General features: G+C 41.2%; 1 protein-coding gene across 2 annotated transcripts in view; it reads left to right on the top strand.

Annotated features, from left to right (window-relative positions):
- Positions 1-19,370, top strand: part of MARCHF8 (membrane associated ring-CH-type finger 8) — an 84,597-nt gene extending 65,227 nt beyond the window's left edge. The window contains exons 4-8 of one of the 2 annotated variants that reach the window (XM_036385877.2): positions 8,245-8,324; positions 8,635-9,480; positions 11,401-11,581; positions 15,318-15,465; positions 18,005-19,370. In XM_036385877.2, coding sequence (XP_036241770.1) covers positions 8,245-8,324; positions 8,635-9,480; positions 11,401-11,581; positions 15,318-15,465; positions 18,005-18,309 — 1,560 coding nt within the window. In that variant the 3' untranslated portion in view covers positions 18,310-19,370. The remainder of the gene's footprint in view (positions 1-8,244; positions 8,325-8,634; positions 9,481-11,400; positions 11,582-15,317; positions 15,466-18,004) is intronic. The other variant, XM_036385876.2, reaches the window with a different exon arrangement.
- The last annotated feature ends 1,094 nt before the right edge of the window (positions 19,371-20,464 follow it).

Below are 20,464 nucleotides of genomic sequence, written 5' to 3'. Positions count from 1 at the left end.
ATGACTGCTGTGTGTTGCAAAAGCTAAAGTTCTCAAGGGGATCAAAAGTCAGTCTTGCCAGTTTAATGAAGGAGACTTTATGGTTGCAAAGTGAGCTTCCCAGAGGTGTTGATGTTCTTGCTGCTCTTGTGCCACTTCTGCCTGATCCATTCTGTGCACCTCTGGAGATAAGTTCAAACAAGGGCAGAGGGTGAAAGCCCCATCAGTGAAGTCAGCCCCTGATTTGCCTGCCTGTCTGAATGCTGCCTTGTGCATCCAGGCAGTTCAGTGCTAAACTGCAACAATTATTTTGTGGTTGACAGGTGTTTTGGCTGTTGCATGTAATTTCAAATGACAAATCATAAAATATTGCAGTACTGGAATGCTGCATGAAATTTTAAGTACATGAAAAATTTTTCTTTAATTGTGAGTTTTAATAGGAAAGGGCCCATTTTTTAAATTCAGAATACCATAGCAACCTGCCCAATAAGGCAGATTGGGTACACATTTTGAGTATGGAAATGCTTAGCTGCCTGTATAGCCCTTTCTGAAATCCACGGGACTTGTTGATCCGACACCATTTTAAGAGGAGCTTTTTAACGAAAATTGGGTTAAATGAATTACATGCTGCATTTCCAGATGTGTTGAAGTGTGTGTGTGTGTGTACAGAAATAATGGTTATGCTTTCTGCATGACTGTTTCAGCCATTGTTTTTCCACCCAAATCTAGCTTACAGCACAGGAGCATAGCAAATCTGCTACAGATTCTTGGCACTGACACGTGAATCAAAGCCTTACTGGTGCTGATATGTCATTATGAACCTGCTGTGATTATTACTGTGTATCTTTCCACTGCTCTCAGTTGCACAGTGCAATTTGAGTGGAAAGGATTGAGTCAGAACTCAGCCTTCAGCCAAGAGAGGATGCTGTGTTACTTATTGTGACCAAGGAAAGCAATGCCCATGGGCTTAAAGTGATCAGGGAGGGAGGCAGACAGATGGTGCTACTGAAAATGGAATCAGCTGGCAGAGGTAGCAGGAGCTCTGCGAATGTAGACCCCCAGTGTCAGGGCCAGGTGGAGCTGTCCCTCGGGAGAAAGGGGCAAAAAGGGCACTTCTCCAAGAGGCAGATGCTAAGAGAGGCAGAAGAGATGCTAGTACATGTGGCCAAGCCAAGAAAAAGCAATCACCTGAATCCTTGGCTAGGGATGGAGGCCAGAAAGAGCAGAAAAAGGAGCAGGAAATAAGATGTAGGAGGATGTTCATATGGTGTCATTAGGCTGTGTGCAGTATGTTGCACACTGGGGGATGTGGCATTCCTCCAGGCCCTTCTTTGCTTTTTTGGTATATATATTTCAAACACTCCTTTTAAATCTGCTACACATGAAACATTTAAATTTCTGAAATCTTTTATATTTGTTTTTAAATGTTAAAAAAAAAAACCATTGAAGGCAGATTTAATTGATTTAGTCATGAGACTTGAACACAGCCCATTTTCTCCAGCTTGCCCTGTTCAGACACATAAACAGCACTGATGCTGATTGAAACAACCCCAGTTGGCACAAGGGAATACAGCCCAGATCCACATCTCAGCTGTTTACCCTAAGCCAGCATTTTTTCCAAGCAGCCTCTGATTGCTGCAAAGTGCCTTCATCATTCAAGCCCCACAGAAAAATAATTAAGCTTTATAGAAGCTTTGTCCTCTAAATATAAAAGAAATTGACCCTAACACACAGCTAGTCACTGGGAGCAGCTAAAAGTGGGATTTTCACAGTAGTGGTAATTCATGCCCTCAGTTCATAGATAAAGGAATTGTGCTTACAAGCAGATGAAATGAGGTCACTTACAAAGCTGGTCCCTAAATAGTTATTCTCAAATTAATGGTATTGTTTACCTTTAAAGTATCTGATATATCCTGAAACTGATGATGTGATGTCTGGAAATACCTTCAAGTCATCTGTGTGCTGTTCTTGTCATCTGATTGCTTTGGAAGGTTGATTCTAATGTAAAGGGGAAGCACTTTGTGGTCTTATTTTCATAGCCCTCCAAGGGACAAACTTCGAAAATGCTAATACTGGGATCACAGCAAAGGAATCAAAAGTGAACTCCTTAAAAAATGTAAATGCTTTGTCTTTTCTGAAGGCCTGTATAGTTTTATCTTTTGAACAGAAGCACGCTGTAAAGTATTAGATTATTCTTAGGCTGAATAGCAGCCAGTGCAGACACAAAGTGGTAGCCTAAGCTTGCTACAAAATTTAAAATCCATTTAGGCTGTTCATCAGCTTGGAACAGATTTAGAAAAGCATATGAATACACACGTCCACTGTTGCCTGAAGCTTTAATGCATTCGGTGAGCCTTTGTCTGTAGAAAGTAGTCCAGGTTTTTCAGTTGCAGAACTTAGCTATCCTGTAGTCTATCAGATGACGAAGGCTTACTGAAAAAACTGTTCCTCAGAGGTGGTTCTGTTCAGGTAGTGAGCCTGGGGGTAGGGAAATACAAGTTGCTTTAAAAAACTCTTCTGCTGAGTTACTGGGGAAGGAAAAGACATGAAAAATTCTATAGTATGAAGATTAAAGTATACTTTTTCCCCAGGTACAAGAGCAAGTAATCTCATGCTGGAGCACAGTGCAGTCATGTTTGTAAGGAATGTGGTAATCTCCCTGTGCTGTGATAAATTCCCTCTCCTGGGGCTGGATTCTTACATATAGGTATGAGGGCACCCCATTCAGGAGGAACCTGCAGGGGTTTCCTTTCTTTCCTTTTTTGTTCCCTCATTCCAATCAAGGTATTTTGAGGAAGATTTTTAAAGACAAAAGGCCATAAGTAATATTTTCTTCTTCTCCTTGCAGAACCCGTGTAGTTGTTACTGGGTTTAGTCAACATGAATCCTGTGCTATAGGCAGGTTGTATAATTCTTGGGGAGATTTTGAAGGGATAGAAAGCCTCCTTTCTCTAGTATCTTTAGCTCTGGAATCTCTAGAGAAAAGTTCCTGACACAAATCTCCTTTAGATTTCTTTAGAAATAATAAGGGAAAGCTGACTTTAGCTTTGCTTCTCGTTGCTAGACATAGTTTTAATTATAGTCATAATACATTATATAAAGTATGGAAGAAAGTTCTTCCAGCAGCTGACTGCTGGTTCCTATCAAATTGTTGCCAAAATTACATGGTGGAGTTGATCATCCTGAAATTTGCAGATGCCTCTTTCCCATATCTCCTCTGCAGTTTTTTAACCACTCTCCATTTTAATAATTTATCTTAACCCTCTCTAAAGACACTTGATTTTAATATGCACTTTAATATGGAAGTCAATATGGCATGAATCTGGTAGGGAGAACTTACTGGAGAAGATCAGAAGTTGCTGATGGTTGATCCTGCCATGTTGGTAGAAGCTTTCAAAACCAGCCTGTCAGCAGGGCTGTCTGCCCAGCACATCCCCAGTCTGTCCATGGTGGCCTGTTCTGCCTATCTCAGGTGTTAGGTTTGTCCAGTTTGGTCTCGTTGCACTGCTGCCTTGGCGTGCTGGCACTGCTGGAGGCCTCCTTTGGCATCTGCTCCACAGATGAGCTTCAGAGACTGTGGAACTGCAGTGGACTCTAGCAAGAGCCATCAGCCAACAGCACACAGAACACAGTACTTGCTGAAAGCACTCAGGAGCACATAAAATAAAGGCAAGCCCATAATCAAAATGCCAGGTTGAAATTTGGGTTGTGGAGTGTTTTGCTCCTTGCTCTATTGCTAAATTTGTATTTGCCTGAAGCTCCTTGTTCTGAAGTTTATCCCAATGAAAGACTTAAAATGAGCTTCTTTTCACTCTTTGTCTGCACAAAAGAGAGTTGTGTTCTGTTATTAAATGTGCATAGTTCTTCGTATGTTAGTTCCAGATCCTTAGCTGAAACCTCTAGCTGTTTTTGTAGCATAAGTAGTAGGGTCACAGTATTATTCCTAATCCTGTGGCACCTACAAAAGACAAAGTTTGCATGTGTGGGGGAAGACCTTTGTTTGCTTCCTTTAGACTTCCAATCAGTTGAAAAATTCCACAGGAGTTGTTTCTAATTTTTTACTTTCAATGAATAATTTAATAACGTTTTTAGGATGTGACAGGCCCTGATCTTTAAAATGAGATTTAATTGCTGTTACTGAAGTGCAGGCTAGAGTGAGACAACAGCAACTATACCCAGAAGTGTCATCTCAGATAAGCAGGTTATCTTGAAATATACCCGAGCCATTGGCATGTTCACTGTGGCTCACTTCAAAGATGCCTTTATTTTCTTAGGCAGGGTGGGGTTTTTGGGTTATGGTCTGCAGCATGTAATCAAAAGTACGTAATAAAAAAAGGCTGAGTTCTCTTACCAACAGATAACACTGTTCATGTGGAGCCAGAATGAGAACATATATGTGTATATATGCATGGACACCTGCAAATAAGCATATTAAAAATGTATGTGCTCCTGAGGGCAACCCTTCAGAGAACAGTAGGAATCCCAGGAATTGTTACCTTCAAAATTGCTGTGAGTGTCAGAGTACCAGTGCAGAAGGCCGTGCTGTGACCTCAGTGAATTGCATTAGATAGGAATGTCAATATACACAATTAACTAGCTATTGACCTTTAGTACTGAGCTATTTTAAGCAACCAGTCAGGCTGTACAGAGTAACTCACAAGCACATGGCTCTAAGGCTTGTCACTGGAGGTGATGTTCCTCCATGCGAAGGGCATGACAGTCCAGAGTTTCAGCAAGTGATTATGGGGTTAGAAGGGTCAAATTCAGGCTGTCAAGGCGTAGGCTACATGTCACATATGAACATGGCAGAAACCTCCTACGAGAAGGAGTGCTCTAAAACCAACTGCTGCTATTGCCATTATAATTATCCAGTTTGGCCAAAGGTGATGCTACCTGGGAGGCTGCTGCTGGGGCAGTAAAGGTGGTGTGTACCAGAAGCTACAGAGTGGAGAAGGCTTTGACTGGTTATTTTCCCAGCCCCTTCAGAGCTGAGCTGTGTGTGGGAGCAGCATCAGAGCTCCAGGATAGCTGGACCCGCCTGTTTCATTCACCCATCACCGCCTCTTCTTTGCCAGGTTCTGTCCCAAGGCTGCCTGTATTTCTTCTTTTCTGTGGCAGCTCTGCCTGAAAGCTGCTGTGTCTGAGTCAGTAGAGCCAGGTGAGCTGGGGGGACTGGCCAGCAGCAGTGATGTGTAACCCTGCTTCTAGATGCAGCAGAACTTGGTACTTAGGCTTTGGGCAGCAGCTTGCATTTTACTGTGCTCTTGTCAGGGAATTGTGCTTCCCTGTTAGAGACTCATTCCTGTCACTGACTGGCATTCTTAGGGAAGTGGCTGGCATTAAAGCAATGGTTTGTTTTACCTCACCTCACTATCCTACTCTGAGTTGCAGTGTAGCTCTCTAAAGTTTCATGAGCGAAAAGCTTGGGACAAAAGGAGGACAGACTGGGTGACTGGAGGCTCATTGAACCATGGCTTTTGGTGGTAGCCACTGCTTGTTTGAACCAAGGGTAGGGCATAACTTCCTCCGGTGATTTGTTGTTCCTTTTTGTGGTGCCTATCCAAGTGTGTTAACTTCTGTTCATAGTTTGATTGCACTTTCATTATGTATGAAAATAGAGAAAAGTATCTTTTGTTCTGAAGCAGAAAAATGGGGGAAAGGAAATGTGCCTCAGATACTGAGTTTCTGTAAGCCACTCTGAACAGTACTGGCATCTAGAAACAGAATACTAAGCTTGAAATGCAAATGAAATTCCATAATTTCTTTTTTGTCCCAGCCTTTTGATTTCCCAAGTGGCAAGACTTTTAACACTCTTGGTACCAGACAATTGGATCAAGAAACCAGTAACATGGTTTTGGAAGGGAAATTTTGGATCATTGATTCTAGTCATGTTCTATTAGACTGTCACATCATACATTCTGCTGTCTTTTTTTTTGAAAAGTTCATTGCTAAACTGAAGCAGCTGAGAGATTGGATGCATTCTTCGCAGGTTACCTTCTGTGATTTGCTCCTAACATAAAACCTGAGACAGATTTATTAATTGATCCATGACTTCACTTCCAACAATATATAGCTGTGTCTCCATGACAGAATGCAACTTGCTGTTTTACTGGTTTAATATTTTGTTTTTAGAAGATTGCTCAATGTGTCTTTTAAACTATTTCATTTTTTTGTTTTAATTATTTGAGAGTGAAACATTTTATCAGTAAATTAGTGTCAGATCTTTCATTAAATTGTCAGACTTGGAGTTAAAAAAAAGTTACTGCACAAACCCTTATAAAAGATAGGATATGAAGTCAGGTGTACCTGCTTTTAGGAGAGACTAAGCATCAAAGAGAGAACAAATTTCCAACAAGTACCTGAATTCACATCACTGCATGATCAGAATCCTTAGCATGTGCAAGTGGTGTAAAATGAAAAGAACTGTAGTTTTCCTGGAAAAGCCAGTAATTGATCTTTGTCTGTAATTTGTTTTGTCACAGTCATCACATAGCTCAGTTTGCTTTCTGGGCCAAGGTTATTCTACTGGGTTTTATTCTATACATGAACCCAGCTTTGGGTAAGATGGCAAATAAGTTACAGTGTCTTACTAAGGGTTAAGAGGTGTGTGTCAGAGTCTTGGCTGTCTTGCTTTTGATTCCTGCAGACCCAGCTGTAAATGGATTCCTGTTTTTTCAGTGTCTGTGCACCTCAGGTGTCCTAATGTGAGGGCAGACACATTGCTGTGTATAGTGCTGTTGACTAGAGAAACAAGACTTAAAAGATGAGTTCTGTGACAAGGAAGGTGATTTTTTATCTGTATTTATAAAGTAGCATGTGTATGTATCTTCTCTCACAAAGAAATAAAGAGTATAACATGTGACAAGGAACCTTGGTTTGGTATGACAGTATAAAAGCCTGCAACAGCCTTGTTTAAATATACTATAAGGGCTTTTAATAAATTAAGTATAGAATTGACAAGTCCCAAGACAGATGCAGTGTGTGTTGCAGCATGATCAAAGCAGTGATAGCTGCTGGTGTCTGAAGCTGAAGCACAGGGCTGGGCACAGCATGCTTCTGTGGTAGCACACCTTTTGTCACCTGAGGTCTCCCTGGTCTGGCTGTCTGCAGCTGCCTGACCCAGGTCTCTGCTGGCAGTGCTGCTTTTTGTGCAGCCCAGTATGGAGATAACATTTCTGTTGTTCTGCTGACTGCATTGTTCTTTCCTGGGTTTCAGGCTTTGCTGTGCAGATCAAAAGAGCTGTAAAGCTTTGTTTGAATTTTGAAGTGCAAACAGTGGGTGAGCAGTGCAGCCTGTCCAGCAGCTGTGGAACATGGGAGACCCAGGTTTAAAGATTCTCTGTTATGAGGTTATTAATGCAGGTCTCCTCCCTGCAAATATCTCCAGGAAGAGTTGAGAAGTTTGTCAAAGTGACATGCAGGATACAGCAGCAGAAAAGGTCTTTAATAACAGCCAGTGGAGTGACAGCTGAGACAATGCTCATTCTTAGCACACTGAGTTCAGATTTGTCTATTAAGTGTTAAATATGCCAAGAGCTTCACTTTCTGTTTTTGAGTTAGTTCAGCTAATTCTTAATTCTTCAGTTATTCTATTTCTCACTATCTCTTGTTGCAACTTACAAATATGACTGCTGCCACACCTCCTCTCCAGTATGGATCTTCCAGGGTGGAAGATCCTGTCCAAGTAAGAGCAGGACAAAAGGCCTCAAAAAGTACACTAAGTACTTCAGGGAACAGTCTGGGTTGGCAGATGGTGCTCATGTGCATATGCTAGTAAGGAATATAAGTCCTCAGGTTGTGTTTGAGTTACTGAGTTACTGCCGGTTCTGTTTTGTGAAGAAAACCCCAAGCCTCTAATCTCTTGCCATCATTGTTAGAGGAAGGATTAGCTATTACATGGTAGCTAAATTCCAGCTAGTTTATACACACACTTCCATCTAATTATTCTAATTACTGTAGCATTGCTCATTTCCTGAGCTATTGTTCTGTGCAATGTTTGACAGCTGGCAGGTTCCACTCCAGTGATATCTGCATTTGACCTTGGGGTAAAACATTTCTGTTCTGATCACTGCTTCTCCAGGGATGAGACTCTGTGACCTTTCTTGCATTTCACAGTAAAGTCACTTTCTTACAACTAGCCCTTGAGTATCTGCTGTAGAGTGATATCTGACTCCATATGCTGTGTTTCACCCTGAAGGTAATTGCTCTGCGTACTCACTTCTGACTTGAGGGTGTTTTTGTTTGTTTGTTTTAATTTCACTGCAGGCTGGAAGTCCAACCTCTGTCTCTGCCCCTCATAGCTTCTCTCGGACTTCTGTTACACCATCCACCCAGGACATCTGCAGGTAACGTGTGCCTTTTGCGTGGCTACAGGGAGGCTCAGACAAGGTTCAAATTAAGGAAAAACAAATCTGAAAAAGCATGTTTATGGGGAAGTAAGCGATGTGGGATTCCCACTTGAAGCATCCCATTTGTTTGACTCGACTGCTGTCTAACACTGCTTTGTTAAATCCTACTGACTGTTTGGCCCTGCTATGTTTGCCATTCCCACACTAGCTGTAATTCTCATTTCTTCACTTTTAATTATACATGTTCTCTTTTTTAATTGTTTTTTTTTTTGCTTTCTGTGCTTTTATTCCACTATTCTGCATGCAGTTCCAGTGCAGTGTTTTCTGAGTGTTGTCATCACAGTCCAGTGCAGTCTGCTGTTGTCTTGAAAAATCCGCACTGCCAGAGCCCTCTGACACAAGGGGTCACTGTGACAGTAATCTGTCAGGACACGTTACATGCAGCAAAGAGAAACTCCCGTGGGCAGGATCGGGGCCAGGCACTCAGGTCTGCTAAGAATGTAAAGCCCACCCGCACCCTGAAATTCTCCAAGTCCCTCAATGACGTGGACCAGAAGGCGCAGAGCACCAGCGAGTGCTTTGATTATGTGGAGCGGACACGCTCAGAAGGCAAACTGACCCTGAATCAAGAGCAGTGTTTAAGGATTAACAAATTTCATCTTAAAGAGAGGAAACCGCTGAATCTCAGGCCTCTTTCTTTTAGCAATTCTAAGCACTCCTATATCCCTTCCCTTTCCAACTACTCAAGTGCATCGGGAGGAGCAGAGAACCACAGCGCTGTGCATATCCCCCTGCTGGAGGACAAGGTGGACCATGACTCCTCAAGGAGCAAAAAACTGTTGCGTTACCTTTTTTCCTTCTCCCACACCTCCAGCATCAGCAGCCTGCATAAATTTCACGAACTGGAGAGCTATTCCAGTCACTTCCAAGCTGACAAATCCTCCAGCATGCTGGTGGAAAGCACAGACTTCTGCTCTGATGATATGGGAGATGATGACGTCTTTGAGGACAGCACCTCAGTGAAACTCAAACCAAAAGAGCAGCGGGCACCACTCTGTTCAGTTGAGAAGGACAGTGACCTTGACTGCCCTTCCCCCCTCTCAGAAAAGTTGCCCCCTCTGTCCCCTGTGTCCACATCGGGGGATACCTGCAGGTTGGTTTACCAGAGAACCACCTACCTTTTTAACCCTCCCATGTGCAGTGGTGACTGTTCTGTGTTCCCCTGCCTTTGTGCTGTTTCTGTCTCTTCTTTTACCTTGTCACCTTGCTAATACAGTATGTGTGATTTGAAGCATGCAGCCTTCTCTCTGCGGTCCTGCACCCCTCTGATGCACTTAACAAGGCTACTAAGCAAAATAACTTCCTTTGGAGTCAAATAAATTCTCCTAAAATCTATTTCAGGTTTGGGGTTCTGAGATATTTTATCAGTGCCCAAACTGGGAATACTATGAGAGGCACAGCTACGCATCATAAAGGTCAAGCTGAACCTGTCTTAGCTTTTAATGAGCAATGTGTTGTCTTGACAGCACTGCTAGTTTGGTCAGAGGGGGGGAATCAGGAGGAAAACAGACTACTTGAAAATTGCTTCTGAGATCAGGTCAATATGGCTTTAGAATTTTTTTTTTTTGCCCCTCAGTTTGTATCACATCACACTTTATTTGTTACAGGCTTCCTGGTTTTCTTGGTCAAAGGGTATCTGAGCACTGGATATTAGTGGTAGGCCTTATGATGTCCATAGTGTGAGATTCAAAAATGATGGGTGTCCTTATTCCAGCTACAGAGGATTAATCATGTGCACAGGTGTCAGGAGCAACAAGATCTGGACTGTCTTCATGGTGACTTGTCTGCTGGTCTGTCCTGTCCCACATCAAAAATGTGCTTGAGGAGCAAGAGTCATCAAGTTTAGGAGCAAATGTCTAATTCCTCTACCTAGCATTTTATTATCCTAGTCTTTCTCCTTCCTAACAGCACTTCCTAAAGCTGCCTTTGTTATTACTTTCCAATATTATTTGATTTCCCCCCTCATTACCACCATATCTAGTTCAGTACTGGCTTACCATCAAGATGCTGTTGTAATCCACCCACACCTTCATTTCCACTTGCCAGCTATCAGCAAGGTCACAAGAGGCAAGATGCTACACATCAGTATGAGATTTCAGTAATAGACAGGGCTGGCAGCAGGCCAGAATTTACTTCACATATGCTTAGTAACTTGTATTCGTTCCCTGTGCTCCTCACCAACCCCCTTTCAATTCATGACCTCTGCCACATGGTTAGAAGGACTTCACTATGCTTGATGCTACCCAGGGGTTGTGTATAAATGAATCTGGAAATCAAATGTCAGCAGCTGGTATCTCTCTATCAGATGTCTTTGTTGTTTGCACAGTTAGGCTGTGAAAAAAATATGGAATTTTGCTGATGCTGATGCTTCCTTAGCAAGTCTTGCTAAATCAGATTTGGAGAAGCAAAACCCTTTAGACTAAGTGTGTTTTGGGGTTCAGATTCAGTTCTGTAGTTTTGAATTGTGAATCTGTCTCTTAGGAATTTACATTGGAATTAATCACTTGTGTAAAATCCAGGCTGTCTAAATTAGTTGTTCATGTTCTTGGGGTGGACTGTTTCACCATTGGTATTGGAATTTTGTTTTATCTTCTATTTCAGACCGTAGTACATGAGTAGCTGTACCTCTCTGTGCATATTTTGTCTTGGGAAGTGCTGTCTGATCTGTTTAAATGCTATTTGCAGTTAAGTGCTATTGGTCTGGGTGAAATGTTGTCATTTCTTGCTCCATTTTTTCTTTCAGGTACTGCATTTCTGTCAGGCTCTACATGTGTGCATCATCTGTGAGAAAGCAGCTGTCTAGTCATCTGTGTCTGTGGTTAATTATTTTGTGCCTGTGTATGTGCTTGTGCAGCAATTGAGTTGTTTAGTTTTAGCTCTGTGGAACACATTCCTTTGATTTATGTCTCGGGATCCTCAGTGAACATCCATGTGTGATCACAGATACTATATGGCTCTTCCACATCCTTTCTGCTTCCTCTTCTCCTAACGAGCAGCTTTGCTTCTGGTTCAGGATATGTCACTGTGAAGGAGATGACGAGAGCCCTTTGATTACCCCCTGCCACTGTACGGGCAGTCTTCACTTTGTGCACCAGGCGTGCCTGCAGCAATGGATCAAGAGCTCGGACACGCGATGCTGTGAGCTGTGCAAGTATGAGTTCATCATGGAGACAAAGCTGAAGCCTTTGAGGAAGGTAGGCACAGCACCTGCTTCCCCGAGAACTTGCTTTGTTAAACAGAGATCCACTCTGGAACAGGCTGTGCCCACGAGCCTGCAGCACCCACTATATGTTTGTGAATGGCTTTGTGGCTCCCTAGTAAGTCTGGTCAGTCTTGTATAGGTACAAAAGGATTTGAATTAACACTCACCCTGGCAAATTCACAGTCACAGGAATCCAGCTCTGATAACAGCTGTTACAGCCCAGCAGCTTTCTGTCTGTATATGTATAAATATATATATATATATATATATATATATATGTCTATGCAACAATCTGATTTTTTTCTTTAGATTTTAGAGCACAAAATTCTACAGTTACAAGTATTTTTTTAATGGGCAACTTTGTATTACTGTCAGCTGCTTTAGTTTGTGGCTCTTAAGATCCACATGGCTTTTAAGTTCTCTTCAAAAGATGAGGGTTTCACATTAAATTTACTTTAAATCACACTTCTTGGATGTAATTTAGTTAAAATTTGTAGCTTTCCTTTTCTTTTTAAAGGATCAAACTTACTTAGTGAGAATAATACATTGTAAGTAGAAGGTGGTTCCCTGTTAAATGTGTTTTCATTTTAACCTTTTCTTAGGCTGTGAATGACTAGAACCTGTATTTTTGTTTAATAGATAAGTATCTATTAAAAAAATCTGGTGATTTAAAGTATAGGGTCTTCTATCCTCATTTTGTTCTCCCACATTCTCTGAGCTTTCAATGTCATTTGTCCTGACATCAGGATTTTGAGATGGAAGTCACTGATATTCTTAGCACAGACAAATCTTGCCATATCTACCAAAGTGGAACAGATTCATAATAATAACCTCAGTCTGGAACTAATATAAATGAGAAACATTAAATTCAGTTATGATGAGCCTAAATCATGTAGGGTGAGAAGTTTGGACTGCATCTATCCAAAAACTGTTATGAGAACTTGTCCAAATTGTAGAAACGTCTTCTAACAGAAAATAGAGCAGATTTCAAACACTTCTTATTTTTTCAGAGGCGTGTACTATCTACAAAGTGTAGAGCTTAGCATGTCTAGTGGATAGGATGTCCTTTGCTTATGACTATGGTGGATCATTACCTTCTAAAAATGCAGATTTTGGCTTCGTAGCCCCTTGGCACAGAGTGTAGTTGTTTCTGAGCTGCAGAATTGGTCATCATAAGCTCTGTTGTCTGCACAGACAATACTCTGCACAGCCCAACCATAGGACAGCAAAGAAATTACTCTGGAGAATCCAAAGAAGAGTTGCTGTAGTTGTCAGTTGACTGCTGATTTTTTCCTGTGCTCACTCTGCCTGAAGTGGGTGGTGAACATTTTCTGAATATTTGTGCCCTGTGGAAAAAAAAAGATGTCGTGCACCTTCAGAAATGAGTCACTCAACATCATTAGTTATATCTGAACAGGTCATCTGTGGGAAGCAGACAAGTTGCCAGAAGGTAGGGATAGAGCCATAAATAGAAGGAGTTTGCCTCTCAAATACATATATTTTTGTTGCAGCTGAACCTCCTTTTAGAGGTTCAGCTGCCACAAAAAGATAAGGTGCCTCTGTATCTTCAACTCAGCCCTTATGGTAGCCTTTCAGTCAGGAGAAAACAGCCTGGAACTGTGAGTATGAGCAGGATGGAACAAATAGTAGGGCTTCTCTTTGTCTATAGGGTAGGAATGGAATTAAACTTCCTTGGCATCTTAAGGTTGTATTGCAGCATTGGGCTGTTCCAACACTAAGTTACTAAGGGAAGAGAGTGAGAACAAAATGTGTCATGGCTCAAATGAAGATGAGGGCAGACAAGAGAGAGATGCTTAATTTGAAAATTTCAGTGAAAAAAAAGACATTACATCTAAATTTTCTCCTGGGCTTTTTTTGTTGTTGTTGTTGTTGTTTTTTTAACAAACAAACAACACTTTTTGTTTTGTTACAAAAAGTAACAACACTTGAAAAGTCCAGAACTGCTGACTATTTTCAGTGGGAAATGGCACATGCTGTGTCATCAGAATAATGCAGCAGGGACCTACAGATTTGAGTTTCCTCTCTGGGCTAGTGTGCAATTTGCAGAATATTTTCTGTTTTGCTTTGCAGTCATCTCTCTTGAAGCAGTGAGGTGGTGCAAGCTGGTTTTGTGACTGTGGAGCCAGCAGTTCACAGGAGGTATTGTCCAGCAGAGGAGCCCAAGCTGTGGAACAGAAAAGAGAATTGTAAATTAGTCAAAGCACAGGTCCTCCTAGCTCTGTAAAAGCATTTGCAAATAGATTTTACATGGTTGCTTTTTGGTAAAATAATTTGATTCATTTGTACTTCCTATCAAAAGGCAACACCTTTTTATAGAAGCAAAAGCAATTTTCTGTTTAAAATACAACATGCAAAGGGAATGTTTTGTCCAATCTTTTTCTAAAATGCCTGGAAAATAAAGCTTTCTAGTGCAACAAGTCTAGCATGTAATTCCTGGAAATACTCAATTCTTTTGCCATGGTGAGGTTGGATGCCCACATAACTGGAAATGTGCCTTGGGCTGGACAAAGAGATGTGTCTGTTGGCAGCACAGAGATGATCACAGAGCCTCTCTCTCATGTTTCAACCATTCTCGTTTTTGTGGCAGTGGAAGCAATAATTCAACATAATGGATGATTTCAATCATACCATTCAGGTCATCCTCACCCCCTTCCACATTATGCCTCCTTTTTGAAGTTCTCTTTTTCTACAAATTATTCTACAAGACATCAAATGCACCTTTTTATGCATGAGATGTTTGTATGTCCCAGCATGTATTTTGTGAAAGTATGAGAAAAGCCTGTTATAACTCTCTTCCAAGCAGATATGCTGAGGGATGTGTGTCCCACATGCAAAAACTTCATTATATACATAGGCAAAATTACAGCAAATAAATTTAAAACACAGCTTCTGGGTCCCAGGCATGTCTGGCATATTAGAAACATCTATAATAATTGTCTGGTTTACTTTATATCTTTCTGAAAGTACATTGGCCTGATTTCATGGTTTTGTTTTGGGCTATATAAGCATTATTGATAGATGCAGAACTGGGGATTTAATTTGCTGCATCCTCTCACTTAGAAAAGCTGTCACTCCCGTTCTGTATATTCTATGGGCATATGTATTTAAGTGCACTTGAAACACTGAAAATAAAGTGTGAGTGTCACTGCTATAAGTGGTGTTAAATACAAGTGAAGATTGAGTGAAACCCCCAGAGGCAGGAGGTGAGAGCTGAACAGCCATGGGACTCTGAGAGCTCACCATGAGGTGTTTTTACACACCCTGAATCCTGTGCCACTTCCATTGTTCTGTTGAATGCCTCCCTGAGCAAGGGTACCACTCCCACTGGAGATGCTCAGCTCAGCTGGGGGGTACCTGCTGCTGAGTGGGGAACCCAGGAAGGAGCAGCTCTGCTTGGGGCCCTCTGTGCTGGAGCTGTCCCTGTGTGGCTAAGCAGGGTGTGATGACATTGTCCTGAGGCACAGGATGGGAGCTGAGCACTGAGTCCCCTCTGGCACCAGGATGGCTCCTGTCACAGCAGGGTGAGCTGCCAGCCATCACACACGTGCTGTGACCAAAGCAATGATGCCATCTGACTTTTAGAATCCCTGTTAGCAGGAAACTGGTCTCCTGCCTGGTTTTTGTTGTTATCAACGTTCTCTTTTCATACTCTCTAGTAACTACAATAAACTCCTAATCTCTTGCTCTGGTTCCTGGTTTCTTGCCAGTGGGAGAAGCTGCAGATGACAGCCAGCGAGAGGAGGAAGATCATGTGCTCTGTAACATTCCATATCATTGCCATCACCTGTGTTGTGTGGTCTCTCTATGTCCTGATAGACAGGACTGCTGAAGAGATTAAACAGGGACAAACTACCGGTATGTGACTCGCTTATCTTCCCACTTATTCTCTTGGAGTAATTCTTTATCCTGATTGCAGAGAGGATGTGGAACATAAGTGTTAAACTTAAAGCAGTCAGCTTTACCCTGGTGTTGGTTGGTTTAAATCACAGTTCTAAAATTATTTAGCTAAATCAGTAAATTAACCAGTGAATGAATCCGTGGGTACTTTTAAAATCTATTTCAGGTCAATTTAGTTAGCAGTTGTGAAATGCATGGATATGAGAGCTAAACCACTGTAGCCAGACACAAAGTTGCACTGCCTCAGCAAATTTAGGTCTAAATTTACAGATAAGGATATAAACATTTGTTTGCTGCTATGACTACCTTTAAACTGGGCAAAACTGGAACAGTTTTTAAAAAGAGAAGTAAGAGGAACCTAAATTCAAATCTTTGAGGTAAATCAACAGGGTTTTCTTTCCGCCCAGTCATCTGTGGGGCGGGTTAGTCATCAGTGAGAGCCATGTTAGGCTGGGAAAACTTTCATGAATGATTGTACTTAAGCAGAAGAAATTCAAGTTGAGTATTAGGACTCCAATTTGCACAAATGAGATAAGATTCTTGCAATCTTATCAAGGGCTGCCACCCCAGTGCACAGGTACCTTAACTTCTTGAATAGAAGGTTTTCTTTAGTATGCCAGTACAGGTTTGTCTTCAGTCGGAAAACGTGCCAAGCTGAAATGTGTTTACTCAGGTATGCTGGGCTGCAGATTTGCAGCTGTCACAAAACAGTTCCTCGGGCAGCTGAGCCTGAAGATGGGGTAGAATGGATGGAAGCTGTTGGAAGGCAAGCTGTCCTTGCTTACAGAGCACTGCATGCCAACTAGACATGCAGGTGGAAAATGTTCTGCTGGGGATTGAACAGTGTCCTTCGGGGAGGTGGTTGAGCACTGATAAACCTGTAAATCCACAGAGTTGTTACAGTCTCTTCCACGCAGAATCTCTTGAAATTAAAAAGTTATCCTCTCATTTCTCATTTAGGCTATAGCTGCATTGTTCATGACTTCAGTCAGGCAGCTGCTTTCAGTGAAATCTCTTAGTTTCTGTTCCATCCAACCCCATTTCTTCATGAGCAGTGAACATTCTTAGCCTTTCAAAAGTGTAAGGTTTCCATATGATAATGAAAAGGATATGTTTTCAAAGCTTTATCATCTCCATGTTATTTTTTCCTGTAAATATATTAGATGAACATAACTAGGAGGAATGATGTGAATATTTGGTGCATATTATGGTGCTTTCTTTCCTCCTTTCATTTGGATTCTAAATCCAGGGCGTGCTGTAATGAGCTGGGGGGTGCAGGAAGTGTGTGTAGATATATATTCATGTCCACACAGGGGCAAGCATGTGCTGTCACTGCCTACAGACAGCATCAGACAGCTCATCTTTGAATCAGAGGGTCAGATATGAATCACAAGTGAGATTTCATCAATAGTAGAGCTGCAATGCCCCTTGTATTTTGGGACTAAAATATTTTAATTCTTCCCTCAATGCTGTGCCTTTCCAAAACCACACCAGCCCTGTATCTTGGTTAAAATTTTGAAGAGTTGGAAAGATACGATTTTATTCTCTGAAAAACCTGATAATGGTTGATTCAGCATAGTTTCATATCCATCTTGTGATGGCACTTATTTGAAAGAGGCTGGATGAATACAGGAACTATGTAAGAATATGTATAAAATGAATAGTTTTTAATTTAAAAGTGGTTGATAGAAATGTAACAAGATCCACTGTCTAAATGTTCAAGTTAGACAATTTGGGCAAAGTGATTGTGATAGGTTTTAAGGACAGAGGGTAAGCTTGGAATGCTTCAGCATCTTCAGCACTTGCAGCTTTGTATCAGAGAAGATGCTCTAGTTCAGATACAAGTTACTGAGTGTGATGCAGATAAAATTTTCCTTTTCTGCAGAACAAACATGTCATATATGGTAACAATAATTCCTTTATGTCTCCATGTGCTGTGTGATCACAGAGTGGAACAGACTTGTTGGGTCACTGAGTTGAATCTCTGCTATGAAGAGGAAACCATGCCATAGAGTCCCTTTCATAATTTGATCCAGTCTTTGTTTAAAAACAGGTGTAAAAGGACCTAAGTATATTACTGGTGGTTACCTTGACTCTGTGATTGAACTGCATCAAGGCTCAGACACAGAAAAACAGTTGTTTTGGTTTTTTCTCTGGTGGAGAGGAATGTGATACGTGAAGCAGAAGTCTCTGTGTTTGACTTGAAGAGGAAAAAAAAAAAGCCAGACAGGAAAAATTGCAAAATAAGAATAGCTGGCACGACCCAAACTCTGTGACAGTTTCCTTACAGTACATTTTTGAAAGATCCAGTTTAGTCCAGCTTAAGAAAGTTTGGCTGTAGTAAATTAAGCTACTTACATGAAGTTTGGAAACCCAACATGACCTCTATATAAAAACACCCTCCTGGAGAGGTGATAGGATAATTTCCAGGACCTGCTGTTTGACTGGCAGTTTCTGAGATGAATTTAATTCTTCTTTTTATTTTTTTTTCTTCCAGGTATTCTAGAGTGGCCATTTTGGACTAAGCTGGTAGTTGTGGCTATTGGTTTCACTGGAGGACTTCTGTTCATGTATGTACAATGCAAGGTGTATGTACAGCTGTGGAAGAGACTTAAAGCTTATAACCGAGTAATATATGTACAAAACTGTCCAGAAACTAGCAAAAAGAATATTTTTGAAAAACCTGCACTAATGGAGCCAAACTTCGAAAGTAAAGAAATGTTTGGGGTTCACCATTCAGACACAAACTCTTCACATTACACAGAGCCAGAAGACTGTGCTGCAGAAATCCTTCATGTCTGATTGCTAGCTGGAAGGGGTATTTCCATATGTCCTTGAAGATTTGAATATCATTGTTTACTGCAAACTGCTCTACCTTTTTAACATCAGCAAACAGCTGAGGGCTGGCGGATGAATTTTTTACATTTGTTTTTTTGTTGGAATTTTTAAAAATCCTTTAGGCATATCTGTCAATGTCATCATGGTTGCATACCTCTCAACATTTTGTATCTCGTACTGGCTGATCAAAGAGCCAGAGGATGAGGTATTCACAGGGTAGAATGAGCCTTGGGTTTGGTCCCAAGGAAGCCGCTAGCGAGCTGTCACCAACTTCATGGAGTCTGTTACTTTAGAAGATGATTCTTAAGGGATTCTGGAGGATGTGTATTGTGGGGTTGGTTGGTTGTTCTGTTATTTATGTGTGATGAAGGAGGTTGTCCCAGACAGTGAGAGAAATGAGAGGGAGTCTAATCTACCACTAACACTGCCACTAACATTGTGTCTCAAGCAGCAGGTGTAAAATTTTGCTTTACATATTGCGATGAGACTTACAAAGCATATAGCACTTTTAAAAATCTTTATTTTGTGATATGTTTGTCAAATGAGAATGAAACTTGAAAGAATGTGTCATTTTTAAAACATTTCTTAATTCTTTACCCCATTTATTCTTCTGAAACATAAACCTCTTGCCTTATGAAAAAAAAATTTAAATTTCAGCCTGTGATTTCCCACACACGCCCACATTATCTTACTAAACGTAACACTAAAAAATTCTGCCTCTTTGGGTTTCCTTTGAGGAGCAATTTTCTTCAAAGGATATTGCACTTGTGACTTGTGTATGAGGAGTAGTGGATGTGTACAATGTTTGTTTTCTGTGGTTTCACTGTTCTGTTTTGGGGATTGGTTTTGATTTTTTTCCCCAACAGGTCAGACCATCAACATACCTGCTCATATATATCTGAAGTAGCTTTCATTCCCAACCATTGGCAAAGGGTTTGTTGCTATATTGATATTGATAAAAATGTGAACTGTAACGGACAAAAGGAAACTTAGTCAATACAGCTGAAACTGGTTTTCTTTCTTTAGTGCTGTGTCATGTATGAATTACCCAAGAATTTGATGTTGTCAGTGGAGATGCTGACATACAAGTCTAGGAAGTAAATATCACATTAAGTACATAAATTTAAAAATACCTGCTTGATGTGATGCACGCTGTGGTCAGAGAATAGTATATATCTGTGCTTTTGAATTTGGGACTGGCTTTTTAATCAGTCAGCTTTCATGCAAAGAGAGGGACAGCTTTAAAATCTGTTTGCAAGGCTTTTAGTTGCCCAAAGCCTGGGGTGTCTGCAGTTGATTTGTTTGTCCAGTCTGTTTCACTGCACCACTGTCCAGCTTTAAGCCCTCATTTAACCAAAGCCTCAGTGTGACTAGAGCAGAATTGAAGCCCCATGAAAAGTCAGCACATGAGGCCTCTGCATTTGAAAGCTGACTTTCCCTACCTGAGCCCTGTCTACATCTCTGTCAAGTCAATGATGATAATATGACTGGTTTTAGTAGGAGTTGCCTGGACTTCTCAGGTAAAAGTTTCTGTTTACTTGTTGAGATAGTGAACTAAATTCTTAGCTCTAGTTCAAGCTTCACTTAGTATTTTTTGAAGTACAACTTTGGGTACATTTTTTCATAGTAAAAGCAGCTGCTTTAAGACTTCTTAAAATATAACAGTAAGAGATCAGGGATTTTTTCCTTAAAATGTAATATTAATTTATTTCTAAATCAATATTTTAATAGAAGGCAGAGAAGGGACTCTGGTAAGAGAACACTCATCCCAGTGGTTTCTAGAAGCTGTTAGAGGAAAAGCACGTGTGCCTCTGTCACTTCATGCTTGAAGCTTACTGTCTGTGATCTCCATGAACAACGTGGTACCTTGTTCTTGAGATGTGTTAAAACATCCAGACCTCTGGGCAGTCCTGGTAAAGCTGCACTGGCATGGATTTGTGTACTGTACTAGCTGTCAGGATGTCCCATGCTTAAGTGATACAGGCAGACAAACCCTGCATACCCTGCTAGTACCGGGGCAGTCTTTGTGACCATACACACACAGAGTTTGTTGCCTGTGCCTGCCATAATTCAAAGTGCAATTACTCAAGACCTTTCCTGAACTCTGCTGTGGGTGATC

Source organism: Molothrus ater, chromosome 8 (genome assembly GCF_012460135.2).
Source record: "Molothrus ater isolate BHLD 08-10-18 breed brown headed cowbird chromosome 8, BPBGC_Mater_1.1, whole genome shotgun sequence".
Lineage (NCBI taxonomy): Eukaryota > Metazoa > Chordata > Aves > Passeriformes > Icteridae > Molothrus > Molothrus ater.
This window is presented reverse-complemented; position numbering and strand designations above follow the sequence as displayed.